At 50.1% G+C, this 26,693-nt stretch overlaps 1 protein-coding gene across 6 annotated transcripts in view; it reads left to right on the forward strand.

The window, feature by feature from the left end:
- The window catches only part of LOC133281059 (protein CEPU-1), a 331,891-nt gene that overhangs the window by 290,295 nt on the left and 14,903 nt on the right, over positions 1–26,693 (forward strand). For all 6 annotated transcript variants that reach the window (XM_061476207.1, XM_061476204.1, XM_061476208.1 and 3 more), the window contains one exon: positions 12,245–12,370. In XM_061476207.1, coding sequence (XP_061332191.1) covers positions 12,245–12,370 — 126 coding nt within the window. The remainder of the gene's footprint in view (positions 1–12,244; positions 12,371–26,693) is intronic.

Below are 26,693 nucleotides of genomic sequence, written 5' to 3' on the forward strand. Positions count from 1 at the left end.
AGACCTGGCGACTCAAAGGGCAGGAGCAGGGGGCTCTTCCCAAGGGAGTTTGGTCTGTTTGGTGTCATCCATGGGGATTGTGGCTTGTAATCCTGTCTAGACCATTGGTGAGAAGAGTTTAAGCTGTTCAGCAATGTTTCAGGGCTATAGGCCTCTCTGGTTTGTGATAGCATGGACAGATTGCAATCAGAAAGGGGAATTTAGGCTGGAGCCGCTGCATGGGCAGAGTGGCAGTGAGGCATCCTTCCACATGCCCCACTCGGTTTGCTCCCGAGGCTTTTTGCTGCTTTGTTTTGCCAGAATTGCCGTGCTGAGGAGCCGTGCTCTCTGCCAAGGGAAGGAAGCCACAGATGGCAGTGCCTTGTCCTAAATGCATCCCTCAAAACACAGCTCCTGGGCGCTGCTGTACAAAGCTGCGCTCTTTCACCCTACAAATCCCCAGTGAAAGCAGACGCTGGCCTCTGCCAAAGCTCCAGGCAAAGCCACAGGGATGCCAGGCTTGAGGAAAACCACCAGCCAGGCAGGAGCAGTGCAAGTGGCCACCAGCATGTCCCTGAGAGCCAAGGTGGGTCACGGTGACCCACACCGGCTGCGCCCTACTCGCCTCCCCTTCCCTATCAGCGAGCTGCACGCATCCAGCCGCTGCCAAAGCCCTTCCTGCCAGCAACCAGGTGTCTGAACATGTTTCCAGAGCCAAGATAACTCCACAGCCAAAAGGGAGGAGGGGGAAGCAGTGTGGCGGTGCTGGCAGAGTGGGGAGGATAACAAAAAGTAAGGAAAAAGGGGGGGGGGGAAGGCAGAGGGATGCTTGCAAATGGCTTTTGGATCCCCATCCAAACAGGACATGAAACCCGCGCCTGGTGCTGAGCAGTGATTTAAAACCAGGCTCCCAGCGGCAGGGAAAGAGGCAGAGGGGGAAGCAGATGCGAACACAATGCTGGAGATAAAGGAGAGACCAAGGGAACAGCTGCTGAAGAGCCAGCCTGACCCTGCCATCTCCCATAGCGGGTTCCACGTGCTAGAAAACCTCCAGCAGATATCCATGAGCTTAAGGACAGGCTGAAAGGGGTCACTGAGCCCCAGGGGAGAATGAAAGGGGGAATCAGGAGGTAAACGTGGTGTTTTCCACACTTTTTGCTTGGATTTTAAAGGAGAGGTTGAAGTTTGGAACAGAGGAGTTGTGCTGAAACACTGAGAGAGCTGTGGGCTCCTTTTCCTTTCTGTTCTGGTGCTGCAATGGAAAAGAAAGAGATGTAGAAGAGGAGAAAGGGAAAGAGAAGTTGGAAGTGGAGAACAAAAAGGCAAGGATCTTTGGAAAAGATGTGGAAATGTCGTCTTGGCATATTCCTGGTTTGGATTTTGGGGGTCTGGCTGGCTTGGGGTCTGAGAAACTGGTGGTGTGAGGTAGCAATGATACGTCTCTGCCCTGTTCCTCAGCAATAAGGTGGCTTTATTCCTTAGACCAAGTTTGGAACCCTGGAAGAGCCCCACCGGGTGCAGATGGGAGGATGAGGAGGTAGTGTTCCTCTAGGTGGACCCATACACTCGTTTTGCCTGTCTGGGTTACTGGTCCCATCACATAGGGATGCCCAGAACATTTCAGCTCTCCTTTCCCTTGGTAGCATCTAGTGTAAGACTGTGTTGAGGCAGTGGAGGTTGCAGCCCCTGTGCTGTTTTGCTGTCCTACACGACAGGTCTCATCGCACTTCCTTCACTGCCAAACCCTCCCCATCACCAAACCCTACCCAGGGCTGTCCTTGCCTGGGCCAGCCTTGAGACCAGGGGTCAACAGAGCTATCTTCTTTGTGGTTTGCCCTCCTTGTAATCCCTCCTCCTCTCAGCTGCAGCCTTTGATCCTCCTCCTCTTTTGCAAACACTTCGCTCATGGAATTCAATCTTTCCCGCAGTGTTTTCCTTCCCTATCTTCCCTTTTTTTGGCGGAGCCTGCCTGAAATGCTATTTTATTTTCCCTTGCTCCTTCAGCAGCAGGGCTATATAATTGATGGCCTCGCCAAGCTTTTTGAGCTGAACATTAAACCCTTCCTGCCTTGGCTCCGACTGGAGTTCATTACTTTCTGAAAAGCTTCGTTGTCTGTTTGTGCTCAGATGATTGTTGTTGTGGAAGGGAGGATATTGTCAGCAGAGAGAGAGGAGGAGGAGGAGGAGGAGGAGGGGCTGGATTTGGCCAGGGATGCTTTGTAATGAAATCCTCTTTCTTTTTAGCACATTTTTGAGTGGGGAAAAAGCCTCTTTTAGCATAACCAAAATACCGGCATCCTCCCGAAGGCAGGAGCACAAAGCTCAGACCTATGGGTTGGTTTGGGGGACTGTAGGAAAACGCTGCTTTGCAAATGACCTGCAAGAGTGAGGCTCAACTCCTTTAGTGCTGGCACCATCATTTCCTCCTTCTGGTACTGGGGGTCACTGGACTGCCGTGGTTTTGCATCTCTGTGGCAAGACGAAGCAGGAGTGTTTGCACTGTGCCGCTGCTTCTTTTGCCTCTCCGTCTTCCTCGTCGGGTTTTCAGCACTTAAAACACAGCAAGGAAGGTGATTACAAGGCTTGGAGATGCAGTGACACTTTCCTGCCAACAAATAATTGATTTATTAAAGACATTACAATACATTCATGGTTGAGCGTTAAGGGTTTTCCTTTGAACTCGCTCAGAAATCCAAAGGGATTGTGCCTGCTTGCGAGTACCGCAGGCAGAATAAATCTGTGCTCCCCATCTCCTCTCCCTTTGTGCAGCCACAATTTCATTTCCCTTTGACGGGCACCAGTAAATATCACAGCTCGACAACTCCAGTCCAGTGACCGGTGTGATCCAATTTAATAGCAGTTAAAAATTCAAAGTGATTGTTAGCCAAATGGAAATGGAAGATTTCAGCCCCTGCCTGCCTTGGGGAGGAAAGGGAGAATAAGGGAGGGTGCGGGGGATGGAGACAAATGGACTAGATAAAAAATAATGGAAAGTAACTTAATTAAGAGGCTCGAGCCGAGTTAAAAACAGTCAGGATTTGGAAGCGGAGGAACCACAGGGTTGAAAAATGAAAGAGAAGGAGGAAAGAAAGGAAACCGGGCATAAAGAGCATCCAAAAAGGATGAAATGCCAAGAGAAGGAGGCATAGAAGGAAGGGGTAAAACCAGGCCTGACATGGAAAGCAGGAGCACACGGGGAATAAACAGTGCTGGCGACGAGGCTGCGTGTGAGGAAGACAAACAGCGATGCTAAAGGATGCTCTGGAGGGGGATAAGTCCCTGGGGCTTTTCTGGTGTTCCCAAAAGCATGAGGGTGGCCAAGAAGAGAACTTTATTTAGGAGAAATGGGAAATGAAGGAGTAATCCTAATGGAGAAGAACAGTCCCCATTCTCCTGGCATGTCCATGTCCATTATTCTGTGTCTTTGCTTTTACCTCTGCCTATTTGGGTTGGAATTGGGTACTGAAATGGAAATTGCCTCTCTGTGTACCTGGGTATCCTGCTCTGCTCTCCACAGCCCGATAACTTAACTTGTAACTGCAATGGTCTCATGTGGACCATTGGATATACCTGTCCTGGCAGCTCTCCTGGTGCCTTTTCCTGAGCTCCAAAGAGCCTGGAAAACAAGTGCTGAAAAGCAAATGGGTGCTTTTGGGCCATTTAATCTTGGGTCTCAGTCTCCAGCCATGAAGTGGGGATAATGATGCTCCTTTATCTCACCAGGGTGATTCGATGATGAGGTTATTAATGCCCACACTGCGTAACACTGGGGTAAAAGTTGGACTTGATGATCTTAAAAGTCCTTTCCAACTAAATTGATTCTATGATTCTATGGCTGCACAGCCTCTGGATTGTTGGTATTTGTTCTCCTGCTTCTTTCTGGCAGCTTTGTTCAAGCCTTGGGTTGATCCCCTGGCTTTGAAGCAATTGGGGTGTTGGTACAGGGTGGATGCTACAAGGTGCCTTGGGTAGGGTGAAAGATGAGGAGTACTCCATGGGGGGCTCTTGCAGCCCAAGGAGGTGAGCCTGTAAGGGCAGACCTGTGTAAAGAGACTGAGGGGAGGAAGGATTGGACCAGGGCATCTTTGGGAAGGCAGAGCTGCCTCTGCTGCAGCAATGGATGGGTTCATAAGTCTTGTCTGAAGAGATGCGTTCCCATGGGGACAGGAAGAGCGGCATAAATCACCTCACCTGCAATTCATTCTGAACCGCTGAGACTTGCTGACCTCCCACTTTATAAGCAGAGGAACAAAGGGTCTGGTCATAAGTAGCAGCCTCCGGATCACCTAATCGGAGAATAACAGGGCTATGCTCCCTGTCTGCTCCATTCATTTTTCACTGGAGTCAAAGGCAAGCAGGGGAAGGAGCCCAAGCAAAGTAAAGGCTCTGGTTGGAGCACGAGGAAACACGGGCCAGGGTTAAGCTCCATGCTAAGGGCTCAGGAAGGCCAGGCGGAAAGGGGCTGTAGGGGTACAACAGCACTTGTGTGGTTAGAGATTGTTTGCATCCACCCCTGCCTCCTGCACATCTCTTTCCACATCCACCTCTTCCTCCCCATTTTGTCCCATCCCTAAACTTGATGCCTAAAGTTAGTTTGCAAACAATGATTTCCAGGCTGAGGACGCAGACTACACTCATCTATTCCTTCCTGTGTTCATGAGGCAAAGGCTCTGCTTTTAGAATCATGGAATGGTTTGCATTGGAAAGGACCTTAAAGCTCATCCAGTTCCAAGCCTCTGCCGCAGACAGGGACCCCTTCCACTAGAGCAGCTTGCTCCAAGCCCCTGTGTCCAACCTGGACTTGAACACTGCCAGGGATGGGGCAGCCACAGCTTCTCCGGGCCCCCTGTGCCAGCGCCTCAGCACCCTCACAGGGAAGAGCTTCTTTCTTATATTCACCCTGAACTTCCCCTGTTTAAGTTTAAATCCATCACCCCCTCTCCTATTGGTGCAGCACCCAAGTGCAGTAGGGTCTGAGGGTATCAAAGATGTCATAGGGAAGCCTGGGAACGGAAGGGGGATAGCTAAAGAGAGCCAAAAAGGACACAGGTAGACCCAGAAGAGAGAAATAGGCTTCGATTTAATCAAAACTTGGGGCTTTCATTTGGTTCCACGTTAAAGCCATGGAGCTTGATGGGTTTTGAAGTAAAAACCTCATCCTCCTTGCCTGGGCACGGGCTCCTCGAATTAGATGAGTGTCAGTGTGGAAAGTGTAATCATAAACACTTTGTGCTCTAGTCGGGGGAGAGAGCGTGGCGATAAGAACAAATATGCAAGAGCAGAGTGTGTTTTTAATGGAAGGGAGATTTATTTCTCTCTGTGTCTTTTTAAGCCTCTAGATAGATCTTAAAAAAAACACCCCATCCCAACCCACACACAACCTGTCTGCCTGAAATAGCCGAAATGTAATTTAAAGAGCATCATTTTAACTAATACTTCACTTCAGAGGCACCTGCCCTATATTCATTGGAGACGCAGGCTGCATTAGAGCATCTGATTTGCCTTTGGAAAGGAGGTTTGAGCTTCTTTTGTTACTGCCTGGTTCCTTTGGATGAGCAAAGTGGCTCAGCCTTCGGTGTGCTTCCTAGTCCTTGTGGACAGAGAGATATGGGGCAAGGGGGGCATGAAGAGACACACACACACACACACCCCCCATATTGTAGAACCATGGAATGGTTTGGGTTGGAAGGGACCTTAAAGCTCATCCAATTCCAACCCCCTGCCATAGGCAGAGACACCTTCCACTAGAGCAGCTTGCTCCAAGTCCGGTCCAACCTGGCCTTGAGCACTTCTGTTTTGTAAATGATCAAGCATTATGTGACCTCAACGTGATCAGGATCTTAGATGCTGTTGTCTTTAACAAGCCTGCAAGGAAGAGAAATACTTGTTATAGCATTGATAGAGAGATGGGACCGAAAGAGACCAAGTGTTTAGCCCAGGACTACTCTGGCGAGGCAGGGAACAGTGCAGGCATAGAATCATAGAATGGTTTGGGCTGGAAAGGACCTTAAGCTCATTCACTTCCAACCCCCTGCCATGGGCAGGGATGCCTCACACTATCCCATGTTGCCCAAGGCTCTGTCCAACCTGGCCTTGATCCCGAGCAGCTTGCTTCTGCTATCAAGGATGAGGGAGTGTGAGGATGAGCAGGAGGGAAAGGAGAGCTATTGTCACACCCTTAGCTCGCCCTTTCTGCTCTGAAGTTCACTTGTAATATTCCTCTTGACTCGGGTTGCTAATGCGTTTTGTTCTCCCGAGCGCGCGGGGCCCAGCTTCCCGCTCAGCCTTTAATTAGTTTCTGGATGATGACATCTCCACCGAGAATCATCTCATCGTGTCCCTCCGATCTCGGGGGGAGATAAAGGAATCTAATAAAGACATTCAGCATTTCGAGGTGATGGCTTTGACAAGCTCTGTATTAACCACAAGGCGCCTTCCAACTTCCTCGGGTGGCCTGGACACGCTCTGCCTCATCCCCGCTTTTCCCAGCGGGTCTGGGAGCCTCCGTTCGATGTCTGGTGGGATGGAAGGGATGCAGCTGAGGGCACGGGGTCCCTGAGCAGGGTGAGATGGTTGCTGTCGGTTTGATGGTCACTGTGTGAGAGGCTGTCATGCCTTGAGGAGAGGTGGCAATAATGCTGGGGAGATGATGCAGGTCTCTTAAGGCTTTGAGATCCTTCAATTTTCTGGCTTTCAGGAGGTGTTGCTTGGTTTCTCAGGGGAATCCCAAGTGGCTTGGGGTGCAAAAGCTGGAAACAAGATCCTTGACCATGTGTGTGGAGCTGAAAATGAGATCTGGGAGCTGCACCACCAAGCTGGCTGTGTTTGGCTGCTTATCTTCATGGGTAGCAATGCACAAACCTTCCTTGTACAGCTTTCTTTTCCCTTCGTTTTCATCCATCATCCTTAGACTCATTTTAGAGAAGGGAGGAGAGTCCCACAACTTCCTGTGGGAATCATCATGTGAAAGCAGAACTCAGGTCTCCCTGCATGAGGAATTCTGCCTGCTCTGTGAGGCTGCTGTTAACAGTGATGCTAAGCTACTAAGCCTTGTTTGATTCCCCAAAGGTGTGGGGCTCGCTGTCAGGTGATTCTTCCTTTTTGTGGTAGGAGAAAGGTTGTGGATCCCTTCAGAGCCTTGCAAGCAGGGACCAAATTACCCTGGATCCTTAGGGTGGCACACACTAGATCCAGATTGGTGACCTGGACCCATCCAAAAGTCAGGAAAAGTCCTTCTGATGGAGACCTGACTCTCCTTCCGTGCCATGTCTCTTCTGGCATATCTCTTGTTGACTGCAGTAGGAGTCTTGCTGATTTATGCTGTCGTAAGTGGAATCAGATTGGGCTTCTTTTTTGGCATTTAGCTATAAAGTTTTTCTGCAGCAACCCTGCTGCTTCTGTGGTGAATTATAGCCACGTTCCCAAATCCTTTCCTAATGAATGATTGGAAACGTCTTGTTTCCCCTCTCTTTCTCTGAATGATCATGCTGCCGTGCTGTATAACCTGCTGCAGACATGGGCATAAAGAATTTGGTGTCCTCCAAGCTCGGGAGAGCTTTGCTGCAACAGGAGCTGTTTCCTGCTTGGGAAATCATTTAGGCACATCCCGGTGCCATATGACATATCTCATTACACCTTGCTTTCAAACGAGCAATTGCCATTAGTTAGTTATTAATTGCTCCGAAGGTGGTTATGGATGTCCTCTTCATTTCCAAGTTTGCACAGAGGGGGATCAGCCAAACCAGGAATGCCAGTGGGGAAGGGGATCATTGTGGAGACCCAGGGTAGAGGCATCTCCGAGGGGCAGGATCAGCACTTGTAGTGTAAAGGGGTTGTGTACAAGCCTACCTGAGCGAGCAGTGTAGGTGGAAGCTTTAAAGGCTTTAAAGCTGTGTTTGCCCTTCCTTGCCCCCCCTGCCCAGCTCCTGAGCAGAAGGATAATTGGAGGCACAGCTCTCTCAACTTGCTTTCTGCCTCCCTTAAAAAGGACAGAAAGGTTTGGCACACAAAGGAAAGAGAAGGTGCAAGGCCTGGCACTGCATCAGCCGGGTGCTGGACCTTCTCCTGACTCACTAGAGGAGAGACAAGCTACTCTAGTTACAACCTGGAGGAGGTGGATGGGGGAGTGCAGTGTGGGTCCAACTCCTTGCATCAACCTGTAGCATCATCAAACCCAGGGATAGGACCTGTGGTAGCAGCACGCTGTAAAACACAGGGAATTCTGGAGGTGACAGCAGCAAGAAGCTGTTACTAAAGCAGGAGCAGCAGCAGCCTGATGTTGAGGAAGCTGGCAGTGCACATCACAGATTGCCTGCAGAACGCAAGTCTGACTCTCCCTCTTTTTCTTTCTCCGAGACACATTTATAGCTGTTCTTTGTTGTTTCCTTTGATCTGGAGCAGATGTTGCTCGTGCTGGAGGATGGAGGTTTGCATGTGTTATGTATGAGGGGGAAGCGAGGAGATGCTGGGCTCGCTTGCAGGCTGCTGCTGGGGCTGAGTCGTTTGCACTGCCCCGCTCAGCTCCAGCATGAGAAGGGACTTGCAGGTCTGTAAAGGTCACATATGTATTTCTGCACTGCCAAACTCTACTCAGTTTGGCTCCAAAAATTGGGGAGAAAGGATGTGGTTAAGGCAAAAAAATGCCATTACTCCTTGAGGGCCCTCAACTTGGTGAGGCTCATCTGAGGGCTCCTTCCCTGTCTCTGGTGGAGAGACACAACGAGTTTCACCTCAACATGAGGAAGAGCTGCTTGATGTTGAGGGTGGCAGAGCACTGGGACAGGCTGCCCCAGGCAGGGGCTTGGAGCAGCCTGCTCTAATGGAAGGTGTCCCTGCCCATGGCAGGGGTTTGGAACTTAAGGTCCTTGCCAACCCAAACCAAAAGGGGTTGTGGAGTCTCCTAATCTGGAGACATTCAAACCCACCATGGACATGGTCCTGTGTGACCTGCTTTAGGTGGCTCTGCCTTGCCAGGGTGTTGGACTGGATGATCTCCAGAGGTCCCTTCCAACACTAATGAGTTGGAGGAGTAATTGTGGAAGGCACTGGTCCCACAGTGGGTACCATGGCAGAGGAAGTGGTGTAGATGCCCTGCTGCATCCCTAGGCCATGAAGATCTGGGCTCACCACTGCATCATCATGGGATGCATGAGATTTTGCACCAGTGCTGGCTCTGGGATGAGGGTTTTGAGGTGAAGGCACAGCGGGGATATAGTCTGTGCCAGTGGCAGGAAGGTGTCTGTGCGCCAGGGAATATATCTGTGTAGGCAAGCACATATGCTTGGCTCCGTAAAGACATCTATCACCTGACTGAACACCCTCCAACATGCAACGTGCCATATGGTTTGGTTAAATATTTAAGTAAGCTGCTTTCTGGCCTGGGGACTCCATGTGTGTGAGCAGGAACCACAGCTGGGCAAACTGGGAGCATGTCCTAGAGGGGCTGAGAGCAGCCCAGAGCCCTTTCCCATTATCATGGCAAGGATAGGGGAGGAAAAGAGGAGCCAGATCGATCAAACACCAGCCTGCCCCTGGGGAAATCTGTGCTGTGTCACTGGAGCAGCTTGGCCAACACTGCCATGTTTAATCACTTGTAAGCAAAAGAGATGCTGAGCATAAAAGGCCTGCCCGCAAGGAGAGGGTTCCCGCCTGGGAAGCCTGCATTTATTTAGCTTTATGTATTTATTCATTCCCAAAGGAGCACAGCTCCATCTGCATCCTGCATTCAGCAGAAGAAATTCCTCCTCTGCCCCATGGCTGCAGAAATGCCAAGTGATGGTGGAAGTGTTTGAATGCAGAGGGAATGGGAGGACCAGTGACCATTAAATAAGATTAAATAGGTACTTGTGAACCCTTATTTATTAAGGCTTCCCTCCCTAGTGTGGGAAGAGCCTTCCCCTTACCTGATGAGTCTCCAGAAAGGCATTTTACATAGCCCTGGGGTTAATTATTCAAACGTTTAATTAGCATGCAATAACTGCCATGGTAAATCCTACCACTGCACATTGCACTTCAGTTTTGCTGATGTGGTCACTCTGGTTTTACTTCCCAACCATTCCTTCTTCATCTCATCTCAGGCGGGCTGCAGCAAATTGGCTTTTCCCAAGCACGTCCCAAGTGTAATGGGCTTTTTCCTTGCTGTATAGGTGGCTTGAGCTGCGTTTGCACTTGGAGTTGCAAAGTCTCCCATTGCCCAGCAGAGCAGCACCACAATCACCTCTCCTCATCATCCGAGCAACATTTAAATCTCTTTCTGTATTGAGGAGGAGGAGGATATAATGCTCCTATTAAGAGAAATCTAAGTTTAATCTGCTTTGATTATGGTTTAGAATCTGGTCACCTGATTTGATTGCAGATGTTTGTCTCCTGCCTTGTGGGTGCAGCACCAGAGTCACGGTGCAAAGGCTGACTTGATTTCCTTTTTGAAGTCTCGGTGAGCTCTGCAAAACAAGCTGAAATGGGATGATGTGGCTTCAGTAGTTAAAAACATCAGAAAGGTTCCTCTGTGATTTAGCGAGCATCACCTTGATGATGATGGATATTGCTCTAGTTCTGTCGGTACGTTCAGCTGGAAGCTATTTCTTCTTCCCAGGTGATGGCAGACAATTCACTGTGCCTCCACTTGTCTCTTTCCACCTCTGAAATGGCATCAGTAATACCTTCTAGGCCTACTTTTGTTGTCCAGACTTAGATTGGGCTTTTTCAAGTGCACGTGGCTTTCCTGACCGACAGTCCCAGCCTTGCAGGGCAATCATTACACCATTGTAATTAATTGCATCTCCTCAATGGACTACCTGGCATTTGACAGAGCATCTCCCAGCTCTACAGGGGTGCGTGGTCCCAGGAGACATGTGCTGTCCCCTTCCACTGGGCTTAATGACACTGATGCATATTAATATGTCTTTTGGTGTCATCTTTGTGCCCTCCACTGTCCTGCCCCAGGAGCTGTTTTGGGAGCATCTGATCCCTAGTGCATGATTAGTAGATTAACCATTGTGCCCACAGCAGCAAAAAAATGAACTCCCAGAAGCCCTTCAAAACAGAGAATAATTCATTACCCACCTTGATTTCCACTTAAAATGTACTTTAACTACACTTCCAACTACAAACCCTAAATCACCCTCATGTTCACAAAAAATCCATCATTTTTTATTTTATTGCACAGCACTGGCATGACATAATCCCTTCCAGAGTGTCTTGGAGTGCTTTACGGATCAATAAATTACTTACCTGCACAGCAGAGGCAATGCATGCAAGGCCATTGCAGTCATTCCAGCTTGGCACAGCCCCGGGAAGGATGTGGCAAACAGAGATACACAGGGAAAAACGTGCTCAGGATCCAAGGCAGGAATAAGGGGGTTGCAAAGGGCTGCAGCTTCAAGCAGGTCAATGGCTGGGCTCATCCAGGGAGGGTGGAAGGAGCAGGATGCTTTGGAAGTGATTTGTGAGTCTCCTGCACAGCACCTCAGAGGGATGTTGATGCTGCTCAGCTCCAGAGAACGGCCTGGAAAATAATAATCCAAGGAAAGTGATGGTCTTTATTACGTTGTGCAGGTGCAGGCTGCTAACAGCAGCTGTAGAAACCCCAGCCCTCCCTTGGCAGCCGCATCCCTGCTCGCTCCTCATCCCTTCCCCTTCTCATCACCCCCCGTCCTATGTATGCGTCCTCAGTTTCGGTCTGGATCCCTTGCATCTAACCCGCTCCTCCGTGTTCTTGATGGTTTGGGATGGCTTTCATCCCAGTTGCATTTCCCTTCCTTTGCATAGTGCTGGACATTAGAGGCTCCTTGGTAGACTTGTATTCATAGCCAGCAACTTTTGGTGCTTTCCTGGTTGCAAGAGAGCCTGCAGAAAGAGCTGCAAGCCACAGGCATGTTTTGGCTGCTCTTGATGGAGTTTGGAGGGGGTGGATGGTGTTTCCTCAGTAGGATGCAGCTCTGCCAGAGAGGGCTGATAGGACAGGATGAGTCCTGGAAGCAGGGTGTGGGAGAAGTACCATCTCACACACAGAGAGGTGCTAAGGAGGAGCTGTCTTGAGCATCCTGGTGATTGAATCCCTTCTGGCTATAACTTCTTCCCACTTCAGCCTTTGTCTTCTCTGTCCCCCCTTCCCCTGCAGGATCCCGTCAAGCCAAACGACACTGATGAGCTACTGCAGAGCTTGTCAAGGTGGAGGAAGGAAACTCAGCCTCCTTTAGCCCTATTTTGGGATTGGAGTTGGAGCAGAACCGGTTGCATTTTCATTTCCCTCTTTCTGTCATTGCAGTGTCTCCGAAGATCACCGAGATCTCTTCTGACATCTCCATCAATGAGGGCGGCAACGTCAGCCTCATCTGCATAGCCACGGGCAGGCCAGATCCAACAATCACCTGGAGGCACATCTCACCCAAAGGTAAGAGCCAAACCTTACCATAAATACTCTGTAGAAGGCACAAAGCCGGTTGCAAGCAGCTGGGGAGGTGTTGTTGGTTGGTTCACGTAGCAAAGAAAGGATGATGTGAGCCAAAGCGATGGGATTTAATGCAGCAGTTAATGGCTCTGGTGGAGAAACATCCATCTTGGTGGTGGAACTGATGGTTTTGCTCATGTGGAATTCTGGCTGAAGGTACCAGGTTGATGTTGCTTTGCTTAGGGATTGAATGTGCTCGCCTAGCCCTATGTTTGGGGGATCTTGTCACCTGTTGCTTTAAAGGAAGGCTGTAACTAGTGCAAATGAGCAGGAAAAGGCAGGAAGCATTAATTGGTGGCCTTGTGAATTGATATGCAAAGCCTGAGCAGAGCTGTGTGGGTGTGCCAGCGGGGAAGCCAATTCCCATGTGTGCCCATATTATTGCCAAACGGGTTCCCAGATGCTTTTTGGGGTTTGCTTTGGTTTTCGCTGCCCTGTTCTTGCCGGGAGCAACAGAAACCAAGGGGGTGATGCCTGCTTTCTGCCGCTCCCATCCCACCCCAGGCGCTTTCCCCCTGAGGTTTTACCAGTGTCTGCCTCAAGCTCTCCTCGGGGACACCCCGGCTGGGCTGCCGGCAGCCGGAGGAGCCGGCGCAGCGGCGGCAGTGATGGATGGGGCCGTGTCTGCTCTCTCTGTTCAGCTGCCTGACAATGGCTGCGGCGCCTTGGTGCAGCTCCATTGATTTTTTTGCTGTTTGTCTGCTCTGAAGCAAACGGCTGGGCCTGAGCCATCACTCTCCGTAGCTCAGGCAGGGAGCGAGCTGAGGCGGTGGCAGCTCAGCCCATTCCCCTGACAGCAGCAGCCTCTGTAAAAGCCATATTCCCCCCGGTGCACATGTTGGTTTATCTGCTTTAGGTGGTTGTGTCCCCGAGACAGTGGCCTTCGGTCAGGGACTGATGAATGATGAAACGCGGGGCGCAGATGCGTGCGCTCGTCTCCATCCCTGGGTGTCTATGAAGTCGCTGTCAGTGTAGCTGTCACCATCAGGTGGCATTTATGGTGGCGGCAGTCCGTGCGCTCCTGCCTTGAAGCCTTTTCTTCTCTGTCCTCTTCCCCTTGTCTGCGCTGTCAAGGCATTTTTGTCTCACTCAACCTCCTCATTGCTTGTTTTTCACATGCACCTTGTTCCCCTCACATCCCTGCTCTCCTCCCTGCATCTCCTCCTTCCCAAGGACCCTCCTCTCTCATTCCCATGCCATTTGTTGCCTTTTCCCACACACTATCCATCCTCTCCTAACCAGGCTCTGGCTTCCAATGCCTCTGTCTTTTGTGAGGGCTATTTTCCGTGTTTGCTGCCATCAAGCAGGTTTCTTCCCCCAGGGATTCTTTACCTGCGCTTGAACCAGATGTTTCCATTTTACTTAGGACTTAGCTGCTATGGAAACTGAGGATGCACCAGGAGAGGAAGAGTGAGCTAATCAGAAATTACCTGTGGTGCTGTGTAATTTGCAGCAGCAGCTCTTACCTGATTTTGGCCATGATTAGGCATTCTGCTTTCAAAACTCAAAGGGAACAAATGATCACAGAGATTTACTGGAGTCTGGCCTCATGCTGATGGAGGGTGCTGAGCCCAGAGGTGGCCCGAGACAACTCTGGTAGCTGCAGATCCCCACAGGCAGCTCCTGTTTCTCTCTCTGGCTCTGCCAAGCTGCCAACAAGGACCTTTACTTCTTTTTTGCATTCAGCTCACATAGCAGGGATGAGGATTGGAAGTTTGGGGACCGAAATGAGAGCCAGGGCAGGTGCCCAGAGGTGCTGTAGCAGGTGCTGAGATGATAACCCTTTCCCGAGTGGGATATAGTCTAATTTGGAGAGCTGGGAACAAATAAGAACCCAAAGCTCGTTGCTGGATTTCAGGTCTGCTCATCCCCAAGCCTCAAGCGAGTTGCCTCCTGCCTTTCCCCATCCTGCTTGGATTGGTGGAGGAAAGGGATGAGGAGGATTGGTTAAGGGAATGCTGGTGCATAATTGAAGGGTTTACATAGCTGATGGTAACAGCTCTCACCTGTGTCACTGGGGGAGGCTCTGATAGCACTGTCTGTGCCAAGCACGAACAGAGCGGGAGCTGAAGGAGCTGGTCCCTGTGCTTAAGCTGGTGAGTGCTCCTCTGTGCAAGGCTCTTCATGGGCTTTATTATTTCCTTGCTAGCTCTGTGCAGCTCTTGATGGGAAATGGAGGCAATGTAAGAGGTGTTTGCTCACCATGGAGCGTGTGGTTGCGTCCTTCAGTGGATTTATACCAAGAGCAACCTGGTTCCCTGGTGACTGAGCTCACTCAAGACCCTTTTGCAGTCACTCACCTTGACCACTTTGTTGTTTTCTCTCCTGTGCATTGCTCGGGTCTGGTGTAATATGAGTTTGGTCTGGTAACTTTTGTGTCTGCAGTAGCTGGTATGTGATTGGAGCTGTTAAATCTGGGTTTGAGTCTGTTTGGCTGGAAGATTCCCCACAGCCAGGAGGAGGAGAATTTTTGTTGGATAACTCAAGCTGAGTGAACCTGAGGAAGAGTTTTCTGCAAGTGAATCACATCAGTGCTGGCTCTAGCGAAGGGGTTTGTGGCCAGTCCAACCAAGATGTATGACATCTTCCATCCCTTTGCATCAGTCCTCTCTGTCCTTGCTTTTTTCTTCTCCCAGTAATGCAGCTGAATGGGTTGAAGTGGATAAAGATGAGGATCTGGTGTAGTCACAGCTGCTTCTGCATCAGTGGAAGAGGTTTAACTGCCCTGGGTTCGGAGGCTCCAGCTGGCAATGTGACTACCACCAGAGCTGCCAGGCACCGGGGCTTCAAAACACAGTCACCAAAACCATGATAGAAGGCCAAGTTCTGGCATGCCATAGAGCAGATCCATCCCTCCTTGGCAGCCCTGCAGTTCCAGGACCATTGGGATGGCAACCAAGAGAGGCATCCTCAGCAAGGTGAAGGGAGGGAGGAGGACAAAGAGGGAGAGAAGGATGTAGATATATATAACATCCAGCAAGAAGGCAGCAGCATCTTTCCAGAGGAGGTGTAGGTTGTGCTGAGGACTTGGAAGCTGGGGTCTGAAAGTCAGTGTTGTGTGTGCCCACACACATTTGGCTTTGCACTCACAGGTGCTAAGCATCTCTTCACTTCCAAGGCTGTCTTAGGGTCCGCTGTCTCACGGTGCCAATGTCATCTGTAAACTGCAGAGAGGTCTTCTAGACAATAGTCTGGTTTTGGTCACTCAGGTGTTTCCATAGCTACTGGGCTTTGTATTTATTTTGGGGGTAATTCTGATGTTGTCATGGCAATTGCTGTGTTATCAGGCTGGTTTTCATCTCTCATAATAACAAGGGCTTAAGTGTGACTATCCTGCCACGATGGAGGCAGGGGCACGAGGAAAGGATGTAAAATCAGGTGTGTGTATGGCTCATCTGTCTGGCCAACATCAGTCTGCCACACTCAGACATCCCAAGCCAGAGCCTGCATCCAAGTCATCATCCTTAACAACCCTTGATGGACTTTTCTGCCATGTTTTTTGTCTAATTGCTTTTTGATTATTGCTGTAGGATGATGGATTCTGGGGTAAGGCTGAAGACAGCAGCTGCCAGGGTAGGAAAACATTATGGTTTGGCTGCATGGTGTATTTACTCATAAAAGGTCTGATGGAGAGGTTTTTAGAGCAAGAATCCCTCATTAATGTCAGGATTAAGCTGGGTGCTGAAAGCTACATCCCATGTGGAGTCTGAGCTGTGATTTGCTGAATAGGCGCTGCCTCTGCAAGGGAGAGGGACAAGACAAGGGAGGTGCTTGGAGGATGCTGATGTTGCCACATCCCGGATATCCTCCCTGATCATTCCATTTAACCCCTGTGGCCCTCCGTGTCCTCCCTGCAAGAGGTACAATAGCAGTCCCTTGTTTTGCAAGCCCGATGGGAGGATAAATAGATTCAAGACATGAAGCTCTCAGACACAGCAGTAATCACAGCTCGTATATGCACTTAAGATAGATGAGGCCCGGTGGCCTGATGTGGCAGAGGTCTCATGAGATCATCTGTCTATACATGAGCAGCAAAGCAGCAAAGGGACTCTGGGAGAAAGCTGGTATATTTGGATATATTGATTCTCTCTGGCTTAAAACACGAGGACAAGCAACTGCAGAAAAGAATCCAGTTTGAACTGTTGCTTGTCCGTGGGAAGGGGACATGTCTTCCCTCCCCGGAGGCTGGGCCGTGAAGCACATTGCTTGCTGTCTTCATCTTTCCAGGATCCTCTCTGGACAGGAGGCAAAGGATATCTGTAGGTTGGACGTTGGGTTTGGAGCCTGGTTGGGAGGCACAGAGAGAAAAGGGATGCACTTAGGTGGGAAAACCCTGCCTCAAGTCACCTTATTACCTTAAGGCCAGAAATCCATGTTCTCTGCTGGTCCTTTTAACAGGGAAATAGCTCTTGGAGAGAGCAGATGGTTTGTGTAAGGCTGTTTTTTGGTTCATCCTGGGGCTTATGTTTCTGCACTCTCTCATGTCTCCTTTTGAGACAGTGTGTGAGCCAACCCAAGTTGTGTCTCAAAGAAGGGATGAGAGTCCTCCTACGGCAGCTATACAATGGGTCGCAGAGCTGCAGTGTTGGCTTAGGTTGGCTTGGCCACCACAGTGGATGTGACGTCCCTCCTCCCCATGTTTCATGCATCTCAGAGTAACCAAGTATCTCACCGAGGCTCAGACAACTCCTTTGGTGGCAGAGAGCTTTGTCCTCCTTCCAAGAGGCAGTTGCAGGCCTGGACTCGAGCTATATTAACTGAAGCATTTCAACCAGCTCCAATCCTGTCGGCAGCTCAACCATCCCCTTGTTTACTGTTGAAATAATTACTGCTTTGCCATAATATTAGCTCTGAGCCGTGACTCCATTACCATTACCGCCGGAATATTACCCATTTATTATCTCCCAGCAACCCTGGAAGATGAACACTAGGCTTCAGAGACCAATTGTTTTACAACAGACAGGATCTTGGTGTGCATTGTTTAATGAGGTAAACTACATTATAGCCAGCATTAATTTGGCTGCGGTGCACTCCACTAAATCATTGTTAACCTGGAAATCTGCCACCGGATTTGATCCGCGCTTCCACCAGCACATGCCCAATGGATCGGCTGGGAATAGGGTCACCAATGGCCTGGCTGGGTTTGCATCACAAACGGGTTGCAGTGCTCTTGGATAAGCAGGGCTTTGAGGTGGACACGAGTTTTGTGTGTAGTGATGGAGAAGCTGGCAGCTGGTATTACCAGGGGCTGCTTGCAAAGCATGTGGACACGTGCTAAAACAGGATCCTGCTGAGAGCAGGGTGAGTATTAGCCCCTTGAGTGCATCCCCATTGGCTCCCATGGGAACAGACTGATGCCCTGCAGCAGTCAGTGGAATTGCACCATGGCTTTGGCTTTCCCCAGGGAATGACTGGAACATGTTTTGTGTGCTGGGTGCTAAGCGCTTGGCTGTGGGATGCTCCTGTTAGCATTTTCCTTCCACTGATGCACCCTGGTTCCTCCTGCTTTTTCGAAGCACTGGGAGATTATGTACTTGTACGTGTATATATATACATAAAAGTAATAGTTTTGATTCCCTGCGTGGTGGAAATCAACTCTCTGAGCTGATTTGTTTGCAGATTTGGCATTGCTGCCTCTAAAATATGCATCTCGGTACAAAAATAACAAGCCCCCTACCAGCTACAAATGAGGCAATGTCTTTCCCTTAAGAAAAGGGTGAAAAAAAACCCTCTCTTGGCTTCAGCATATTCCCTAAACATAGCTTTGCAATGTCACACATTCCCTCCTTGCCTGAGGCAGAGCGTGCTCCACTCCTTATCGCAGCCTGGGGATGCAGGTAGGATGCTTGCTTTTGGGGAGCAGCTGTCACTGTACAACAGGGTTAGGATTGGGGTTAGGGTCACTGTACAACTTGGGGCGGGGGAGAGAGGGGTAAAAGCAGGCAGCTGCCTGCACCCTCAGGTTTTATCCTTTGGCTTATCCCTTCAGTCACTGGCTACATGATCTGGGAAGGTGAGGCCCACTGTGGTATTGCAAAGGGCCCTTGTGCTACTGCCATGCCGAGTGCAAGGGAGCTGGTACCCGTATAAAACCATGGAAGTGTTTAAAGCCAGGCTGGATGGGGCTTGGAGCAATGTGGTCTACTGGAAGGTGTCCCTGCCCATGGCAGGGGCTGGATTTAGATGAATTTTAGGTTTATTACATTCCAAACCAGATTATGATTGATTTTCTTGCACCTAAGTCCACCCGTTTGCACAACAATCTCGTCAGCCCTTGTGCACGAAGCAGTGGTGGGACCAGGTTAAGGAAGCAGGGAAGTTTCTGTTCATTCCCATTTCCTGGAATAACACCCTTGCCGCTCTCAATCCTCATATCCCATGCTCTAGTTCTGAGCAGAGACAGTGTTTTTCACACCACTAGCAGCATTTCCCAAGCCAGCATCCCTTCTCTATCCCCAGCAGCACCTTGCCTTGGAAGAAAGGGATATGTTAGGTATTCCTTTGGTGTGGTGGGATGAGGTGAACAAAACCCAACAAGCCTCTGGATTTTCTCTCTTCTATCAGCACTTAACACAGCTCCCTTTTTCCCTGGTAAATGTGTGGCTTTGTGCTGGCATCCCACTGCCTGCTTGGGACTTGCCTTTCATTCGGCTGGCGTGAGGAAGAGCACGGGAGTGTCTGAGATTCCAGAGATCTCCACACAAATTAAAACCTTTTATCAGCTCCTAATAGCTCTGCAAACTAATTATATTTGGGCCAAACTTCCACAGCGACTCCCCTGAGGTATTATTATAAAAACCTGAGCTGTGAAAACGCGTCCCCATTCTGTCAACACTGGGTCGCTTCTGCTATAGAAAACTCTGCTCCGGCTCCTTTTAGCTCCCCGTGATGTGCTTTGCATAAGCTGCTGCAGTTGCTTTTGGGGAGGAAAGAGCCCGACTCGGTCTTCTCCCACTCTGCCATGGCCATCGGTGTGGCCTCAGGGCTGTGGATGCACAACAGTGGTACCTCCATCCCCGGAGAGATGGATGTTGTGATGAAGAGTGGGAAGGATGCTCGGAGAGGTGGTGGAGATGCTCAAACCTGCAGGCAGGTAAAGGGAGTAAGCAGCACAGCGAGGAGCTCTGCGTGTGGATGGTTTTCTCGATGGCAGTGCATTGCTGGGGGGCTTCTGGTGGTGTTGGAGCTGTTTTCCCTCCGAATCTGTGCCTTTCTTTTTCCTGGCATCACCATTTACTCCCTTCTCTCATTTGTAAAGTCTCCTCCGCTCGCTGAGATTGCACAGGGCAGGACACCAAGGCCAAAGGCATCCCCTGCCTTCTCCTGCTGCCCCATCCATCGGTGGATACAGCACAAGGAGATGCTTTGATTCAAACTCCTGCCCTTGCAAAGGTTGTCCATGTGGGAAGGAGGCTTCTGCTCCCTGACACCTTTCTTCTGCTGTCCTTGCACTCTTCCTCTGCACAGATTGCCAGCTAATGGGGTGGAGCTAGAGAGAACACTCTCTATTAATGGAGCAGAATATAAACAGAATAAAGCCTTCATTTCCCGGGCTGTGATTTCATTATTAATATACTTTACAGTTCACAGGTTGTTCATTTGCTTCCATGTTTTCTCAGCTGGTGTAATCTGTGGCGCAGAGTGAGGAGAGTCATAAAATGTCCATTTCCAGTTGAATGTGCGTCCAATTCACCATGAAATGTTGCTCTCTGTCGTGAATATTAAGTGCCCGAGGAGGCAGGATTAAGCAGGGCAATTTGCCAGACCCTCTCCGTGTCCCTTGGGCCTGGGAGAGATGTGGGTGCAGAGAAGGATTGGTGACAAGGTGAAGTGTAGGGACTGAGGGAAGGTGGAGAGAGGAGAGGAAAAGGAGGAGGAGAGAAAGAAACCATAAAGAGGAGGAAAATTGAAGAGTGGTTGCAGGAAGTGATGCAGCAGGTGAAGGATGCTCTGTTGGAGCAGACCTGTCCTCCACCTCCTCTTTTCCCTGTCCCATGTCCTTGCTACTTGGCAGGGAAGATGTTACAGCAGCATCTGCTCCGCTTGATAAATCAGTTGTTGGTGTCTACGCTCGGTCAGTGCTGTGGGCTTTGGGGTTGTGCCCTTCCTCGAGCCTCAACATGGGTAGAAAGAGAGTTTCCTTGTCCCTGGTGAGGCTGAGGAACGCTGCTGTGCTTGTAAGGGCAAGGAGCTGAAACGTGCTCACGATCTGGAGCTGCTCCCTGCCCTGTGCAGAGCTAAAGAACAGCAGTGAATCGCTCTGGAGTTGCAGGCACTGTTGCACATGCAGAAGAAGGGCATGACACATGAGTCTGGAGGGGGGAGAACCGTGGTTATGTGGAAGGAGGAGAAGTAGGAAGATTTGTTGTGTATTTTGAGTATTCTTTCATGGTTTGTAGCAAATTCAGTGGTGTCCCTGGGGCAGGGCAGCAGGATTCTGGGTAGCCAAGGGCATGGAGGGGTACCCGCAGCTGCAGCACCACTGGCAGGGGCACATCTGGAGGAGCAGCTGGAGGCAGGCAGGGATGCGCGCCCTGGGTACCACTTCATGCACCCATCTTTACCATCGCAGTACATGGGACAGCAAGCATCACTAGGGAAAACGGGATAAAAAGCCAAATCCCAATGGATTGCCTAGGCCTTGGGGATAGCTCGGGTGCTGCCCAGAGCCAAGGGCACCGTTTCCTTCCAATTCTTTGCTGAAATGACTTCAGCCACAGCATTCCGCACTGCAAGGGGAAAAAAATGCCTCTTCCTTTCCCATTTTCTCTCGGTCAAGTCAAGATAATAATAGTCTTTTTGTGATCCCCTGAACTTTCCCATCTGCTTGGTAAAACAATGGCAATTCTTTTTCCTCCTGCTCTCTCTGTCTTCCTCTCTTGTAGTTTTATTCTCCTACAGTATAATTTAAAGCCAGAGCAATGCCGTAGCCCGGGGTTTTTTTCCCCTTCCTGTGAAACACTGCTGTTACTTAATATGGATTTTTCCTTGCAAAGCAATGTCTCTCACTGGTGCTCCTCAGAAATGGAGACATCAGTGCCATAAACCACGAGGGACAGAGCAAGGCCATTGGGCTGGAAAATAGCGTGGCTGCAAAAATAAAGAGGGGCTAAAGATGATGGAGAGGCAAGAGCGAGTCTCACCCTGCTGTGAGTCAGAGGGAGAAGGGGGTGAAGAGGGACCAGGGAGTCCCGTGGGGAAGAGGAGGGGAGGAAAAGATTCCCTACGTGCAGAAAGATGTGGCAGTGGCAGCCACCTGTAGGGATACGCAGGGAGAAGGGAAAGTTTCCCATCTCCCCATGGCTTCTTGGCAGCACTGGGGATGGATTTAGCTGGTACTTGATGCCTCTTTTTTTTTCACTCTAATGCCATTGTGCCACTTGCTTCCCATCCGCGGGATATTTTCTTAATGCGGCTGAAATGCAGCTTAACTGAGGTTACAGCCAAGTAACGCTTGGGATTGCATTTGCTTCTTAAGAGCTTGTCCTACAGAGAAAGCCTTTGGGTTTAAGTTTGCAGCCGGAGGGACCCTACGATCCTGGCCACCAGCAGTTGTTTTTCTGCTAAATCCAGAGGAAAACAAGATGCCTGGAGTTTGGCAGGGGATGGAATGTTCTGTCTTGCATGTAGGGATGCATGGTTGATAGGGCATGTGTGGAGCTCATAGCTGGGGAGACCCAGGACGTTGTTTAAGGTGCTTTGTAGCCTCCTGCATATAGAAGGCAGGAGTATCAAAAGAGGCTGCAGTGTGAGTAGCAGGTCAAAAGAGATGATCCTGCCCCTCTGCTCTGCTCTCATGAGACCCCACTTGCAGCACTGAGTGCAGTTCTGGTGTCCTCAACATCAGAAGGACATGGAGCTGTTGGAGCAAGGCCAGAGGAGGCCACGAAGATGCTCAGGGGCTGGAGCACCTCCTGCATGGAGCCAGGCTGAGAACATTGAGGCTGTTCAAGCTGGAGAAGAGAAGCTGCGTGGAGACCTCAAAGCAGCTTCCAGTGTCTGAAGGGGGCTACAAGGATGCTGGAGAGGGGCTCTGCATCAGGGACTGTAGTGACAGGACAAGGGGTGATGGGTTCAAACTGAAACAGGGGAAGTTCAGGCTGGAGATAAGGCAGAAGCTCTTCCCTGTGAGGGTGCTGAGGCGCTGGCACAGGGTGCCCAGAGAAGCTGTGGCTGCCCCATCCCTGGCAGTGTTCAAGGCCACGTTGGACACAGGGGCTTGGAGCCAGCTGCTCTAGTGGAAGGGGTCCCTGCCCATAGTGGGCGCTTGGAACTGGATGAGCTTTAAGGTCCCTTCCATCCAAACCAGTATGGGATTCTCTGCTTTCTTGACGTTCTCCTGAGCCACTTTTCTCCTTGCCAAGCCTTGTGCAGCGCAGCTTCTCCGAGAGACAGCGAGGAAGCTGCCAGCAGTGGGATGGGCTCCAGGAAAACCAAGTTGCAACAGGATTTAATCGAGGAGCAGCGCTCCTGCAAACAGGATGCTCCTGTTTGTCTGAGCGATTTTCTCCGGCAGCATCTGTCACTCTCCAGCATCTTGGTATCATTGCAGCAAATTATTTAAACACTACCCACTGTACCCCATCTGTCAGGCAGCCCCTCCACACAGATGGGGCCCTACCTTGCCTCCTCTCCAAAGGAACTCACCGGCAAAGGTTGAGCGCCAAACAACAGGAGAAATTAAATCAAAAGCACAGCTTTGGCACCCAGGGGGAAAATGCACATCAGCTTTGACTTATTGCATGGCTCACGCTTACAAGAGAGAAGCAGCGGCTTTTGTCACTGCAAGGGGCCATGAAAAATGAATTAGGGCCGCTGCTGGGAGAGGGCACGCAGGAGAATCTTTCATTCTGGCGACGCTGTCCTTTCTCACCTTGCAAGTGGCAACGGGGAAGAAAGCGCAAGGAGGAATTAAAAAGGAAGGCAAGAAAAGAGAAAGGAATCCTTGTTGGGTGGCTTGTTAGGGTCTGGCTTTAGGCTTAGGTGTCCTGAGAGCACCTTTGATGCTTCAGTGGGAGCACAGAACTGCCGGGAGGTGCTGTTTCATCAGGAAGCCTCTGGAGAGAGCTTAGCTTGATACTTGGGTTTTATGTACCCTTGGCATGGGTTCCTGCAAGGAGGCAGAGATGCTGCCTAGAATTAGTCTGTTTAGTCTGGAGGAGAGAAGGCTCAGGGGGGACCTAATTGCTCCCTACAACTGCCTGGCAGGAGGATGGAGCCAGGTCTGCTTCCAAGGAACAAGGGATGGGACAAGAGGAAACGGCCTCAAGCTGCACCAGGGGAGGTTTAGATGGAGCTGAGGAACAATTCCTGCCCCAGAGGGTGCTCAGACATTGGAACAGGCTGCCCAGGGCAGTGCTGCAGTCACCGTCCCTGCAAGTGTTCACACACCCTCAGTGCCATGGGTTAGTGGTGGCCTTGGCAGTGATGAGGAGCGATTGGACTTGATGAGCTTAAAGGTCTTTTCTAACCTGGTTGATTCTATGAGTCTATGAAGCGGATCAGAGCATCCATCCTTGTGCCACCATGAGGGTCACCACCTCTGAGCGTGGGGACCCCAAGGTCCAAGCAGGAGGTGCCCTGCTCCATGCTTGTGGTAATAGGTAGATAGCATTAAGAAAAGCAGCCCTCTGTGAGCCCTGCACCCATCTATGCACCCAGTTGAACACCACATAGGTGCTTTGTGAGCTGCAGGCATTGCTAATGTGCTCTAACAGGGTGGGATGTGCCATCTGGACCCCTTCCTATTGCTCAGCATCCTTACCAGCAGCCCAGGAGGAGGCAGGGACTGGGAGAGGCCGAGTATGGTTGCTTCCAGTGAGCCCTGAGCCTGACTCTTCCTTGCACTGAAATAAAAGGGCTCATTTTTGATTCGACTCATTTCCTCCTGAATTAGAGCCTCGTTCAAGGGTGGTTGGTCTCCAAGTTGTTTTGTTTTGTTTCTTTAAATATTAATTTCCATAATCCTTTTATTTCCCAAGGAACTACTTCTTGCAAACAAAGGGTTTAATGCTCCTCTTTTATTCCCACTAACAAATAAGTTGTCTGAGGCATACAACATCCCGGCAGCAACCCGAGTATCTTTAAGGCCAACTTGTGATGCACAGGGGACAGAGGGGGAAGCATTCCTAAGGGATCACGGGTACCACAGTAGCATCTCCCTGGATACTGGAGGGCAGCAAGCTTGGGAAGCCTCTGCACAACCCAGGATTCCTATGTTTTGCATGGAGGCATCTCTGAGCTGCCTTTTTGCGATGGAAGATTTGAGAGCCAAAGGCTGGGAAGCACAATAGAAGATAGACTGCTTGTACCTCATTGTCTGGAGAATAGATGGGCTGCAGGCTCCTGGAGAATAGGAGCTGCCACTCAGGTGGTTATAATAGAACAGGCGGCTGGTAGATTTCAATAAAAGAAATGAGTATAAATATTGTTAGGGGGAGAATAGAGGCAAAGTGAAAAAGATCTTGTTTGACGAGTCACAGTGGGAAACTTTCAAGGACTTTTAAGCTCAAAACTCTTTACAATGGTGCTATAATGGGCAGCTCGATCGGCTGCACCGTTAGAGGAGACGAGAGCCAACGGGGCAGGCGGCCCTGGCACAGATTTGCATTGGAGGTCTGGCCCTGAGCACGGAGCAGGGTGGTCGTGCTGGCGGAGCCCAAGGTGTTTCAGCTTGCTGTGCTTCAGTTAGGCTGGCTGTAGGTGATTCTTGGTTATAGGCTGTGAATATAGGAGATAGGGTGGTGTCTGGAGGTTTTACACCAGTTGTGTGACCCAGTGACTGCTTCGATGTGCCCACTGAATAGGTGAATGTTGGAGTTGTTGTAGGAGATGTGAGTCCCAAGTGCGGTCTCAGCAGCGGGTCCTGTCTCAGATCTAGCTCTGAATAGTGCAAGAAGTTGAAGAAATGAGCAAAGAGCAGAGGGTTGGCAGCAGTGATGGTTCCTGTAATGGTTCCTGGTTGGTGCTTTGCATTCAGAAGGTGTCTGCTGAAATCACAGGCAGCCAGAGATGGAGCTCTCAGCTATAGTCATCTCTGCTCATGTCAAGCCCAAATCACGCCTCTCAAGGTGAAACCATCAGCTCCATTATACTCAAACGAGCTGGAAGGAGAAGAGAAGCCACAGCCCTTCATGGCCGTGCATGAGGAGAGCACAGCCAGGGCAGGAGAAGGGCTTTATGACTTTATCCCTCAGCCTTCATCTGCCTGAGGTGCATCAGGAACCTTTGGTGCAGTGGTCAGCACCAGGCATCCCTCTCCCTCGTAGCCTGTGCATACAAGGGCACAGAGCAGCATTGGCTGGGAGAGTTCTGCCAAACCAATGTAATGAAGGATGTGAGTAAGGAGAATGTGATATTTCCTCTCTCTTTGGTGGCACTGGGCACAATTAGGGATAGTGACCACCCCTGGGGTGTGAGGATGAGGAGGGAGCAACGGAGGAAGGTACTGCTAAGCTCTGAGCACTGTGTGAAAGCCAAGCAGCAAGAGCGTAATCCCCTGGGTCTTTACACAACCATGGAAACATGCTCATTAACATGGAAAAACATGTAAGAGGAGAGATTTCTTTCCTTGTAATCAGGAAACCTCAAAAAGAGAGAGACTTGGCCCTGTGTAAGCGCAATGCAGTCTCTGATATGCTTATTTGTGGGGTTGAAGTCCTTCTGAAGGCTTGTGAATAATGAGGAAGTGGAGGTTCATACTCCATTTCTGCTGTATGTTGGTCGTGCTGTGATTCTAAAGGCATCACTCCTTTAAAAGGGGCCTAGAAGAAAGATGGGAAAGACTTTTTAGCAGACCCTGTTGTGATAGGATGAAGAGTGATGGGTTTAACTAAAAGAAGGAGATCGATGCTGGATGTAAGGAAGAAATTCTTTACAATGAGGGTGGTAAAACTCTGGCACAGGCTGCCCTGAGAGGTGGTGGATGGAGACATTCAAGGCCAGGCTGGATGTGGTTTTGGGCAACTTAATCTAATTGAAGATGTCCCTGCTCATTGCAGGTTGGACTAGATGACCTTGAAGGTCTCATCCAACCCAAACTATTCTATGATTCTATGATTGTAAGGGGGGTTACAGACTGGAGCCGGTGGTAGAGGGATGGAATATTCCCAAGAGGAGGAGAGGAACATCCGTGCCTGCATGGGTCGATAGGGTAATCTTCAGAAAATCATTTCTTTAATGATTGCTCTGGATGGTTTCCAGCAGGTTAATTCTCCCCAGCCTTTCTCAGCTGGAGCAGGCTGGCATCGGGGAGTTGAAAGAGGGA

Source organism: Pezoporus flaviventris, unplaced genomic scaffold, assembly GCF_033815535.1.
Source record: "Pezoporus flaviventris isolate CSIRO_AGI_PZ_B2104156 unplaced genomic scaffold, CSIRO_AGI_Pfla_v1 ptg000093l, whole genome shotgun sequence".
Lineage (NCBI taxonomy): Eukaryota > Metazoa > Chordata > Aves > Psittaciformes > Psittacidae > Pezoporus > Pezoporus flaviventris.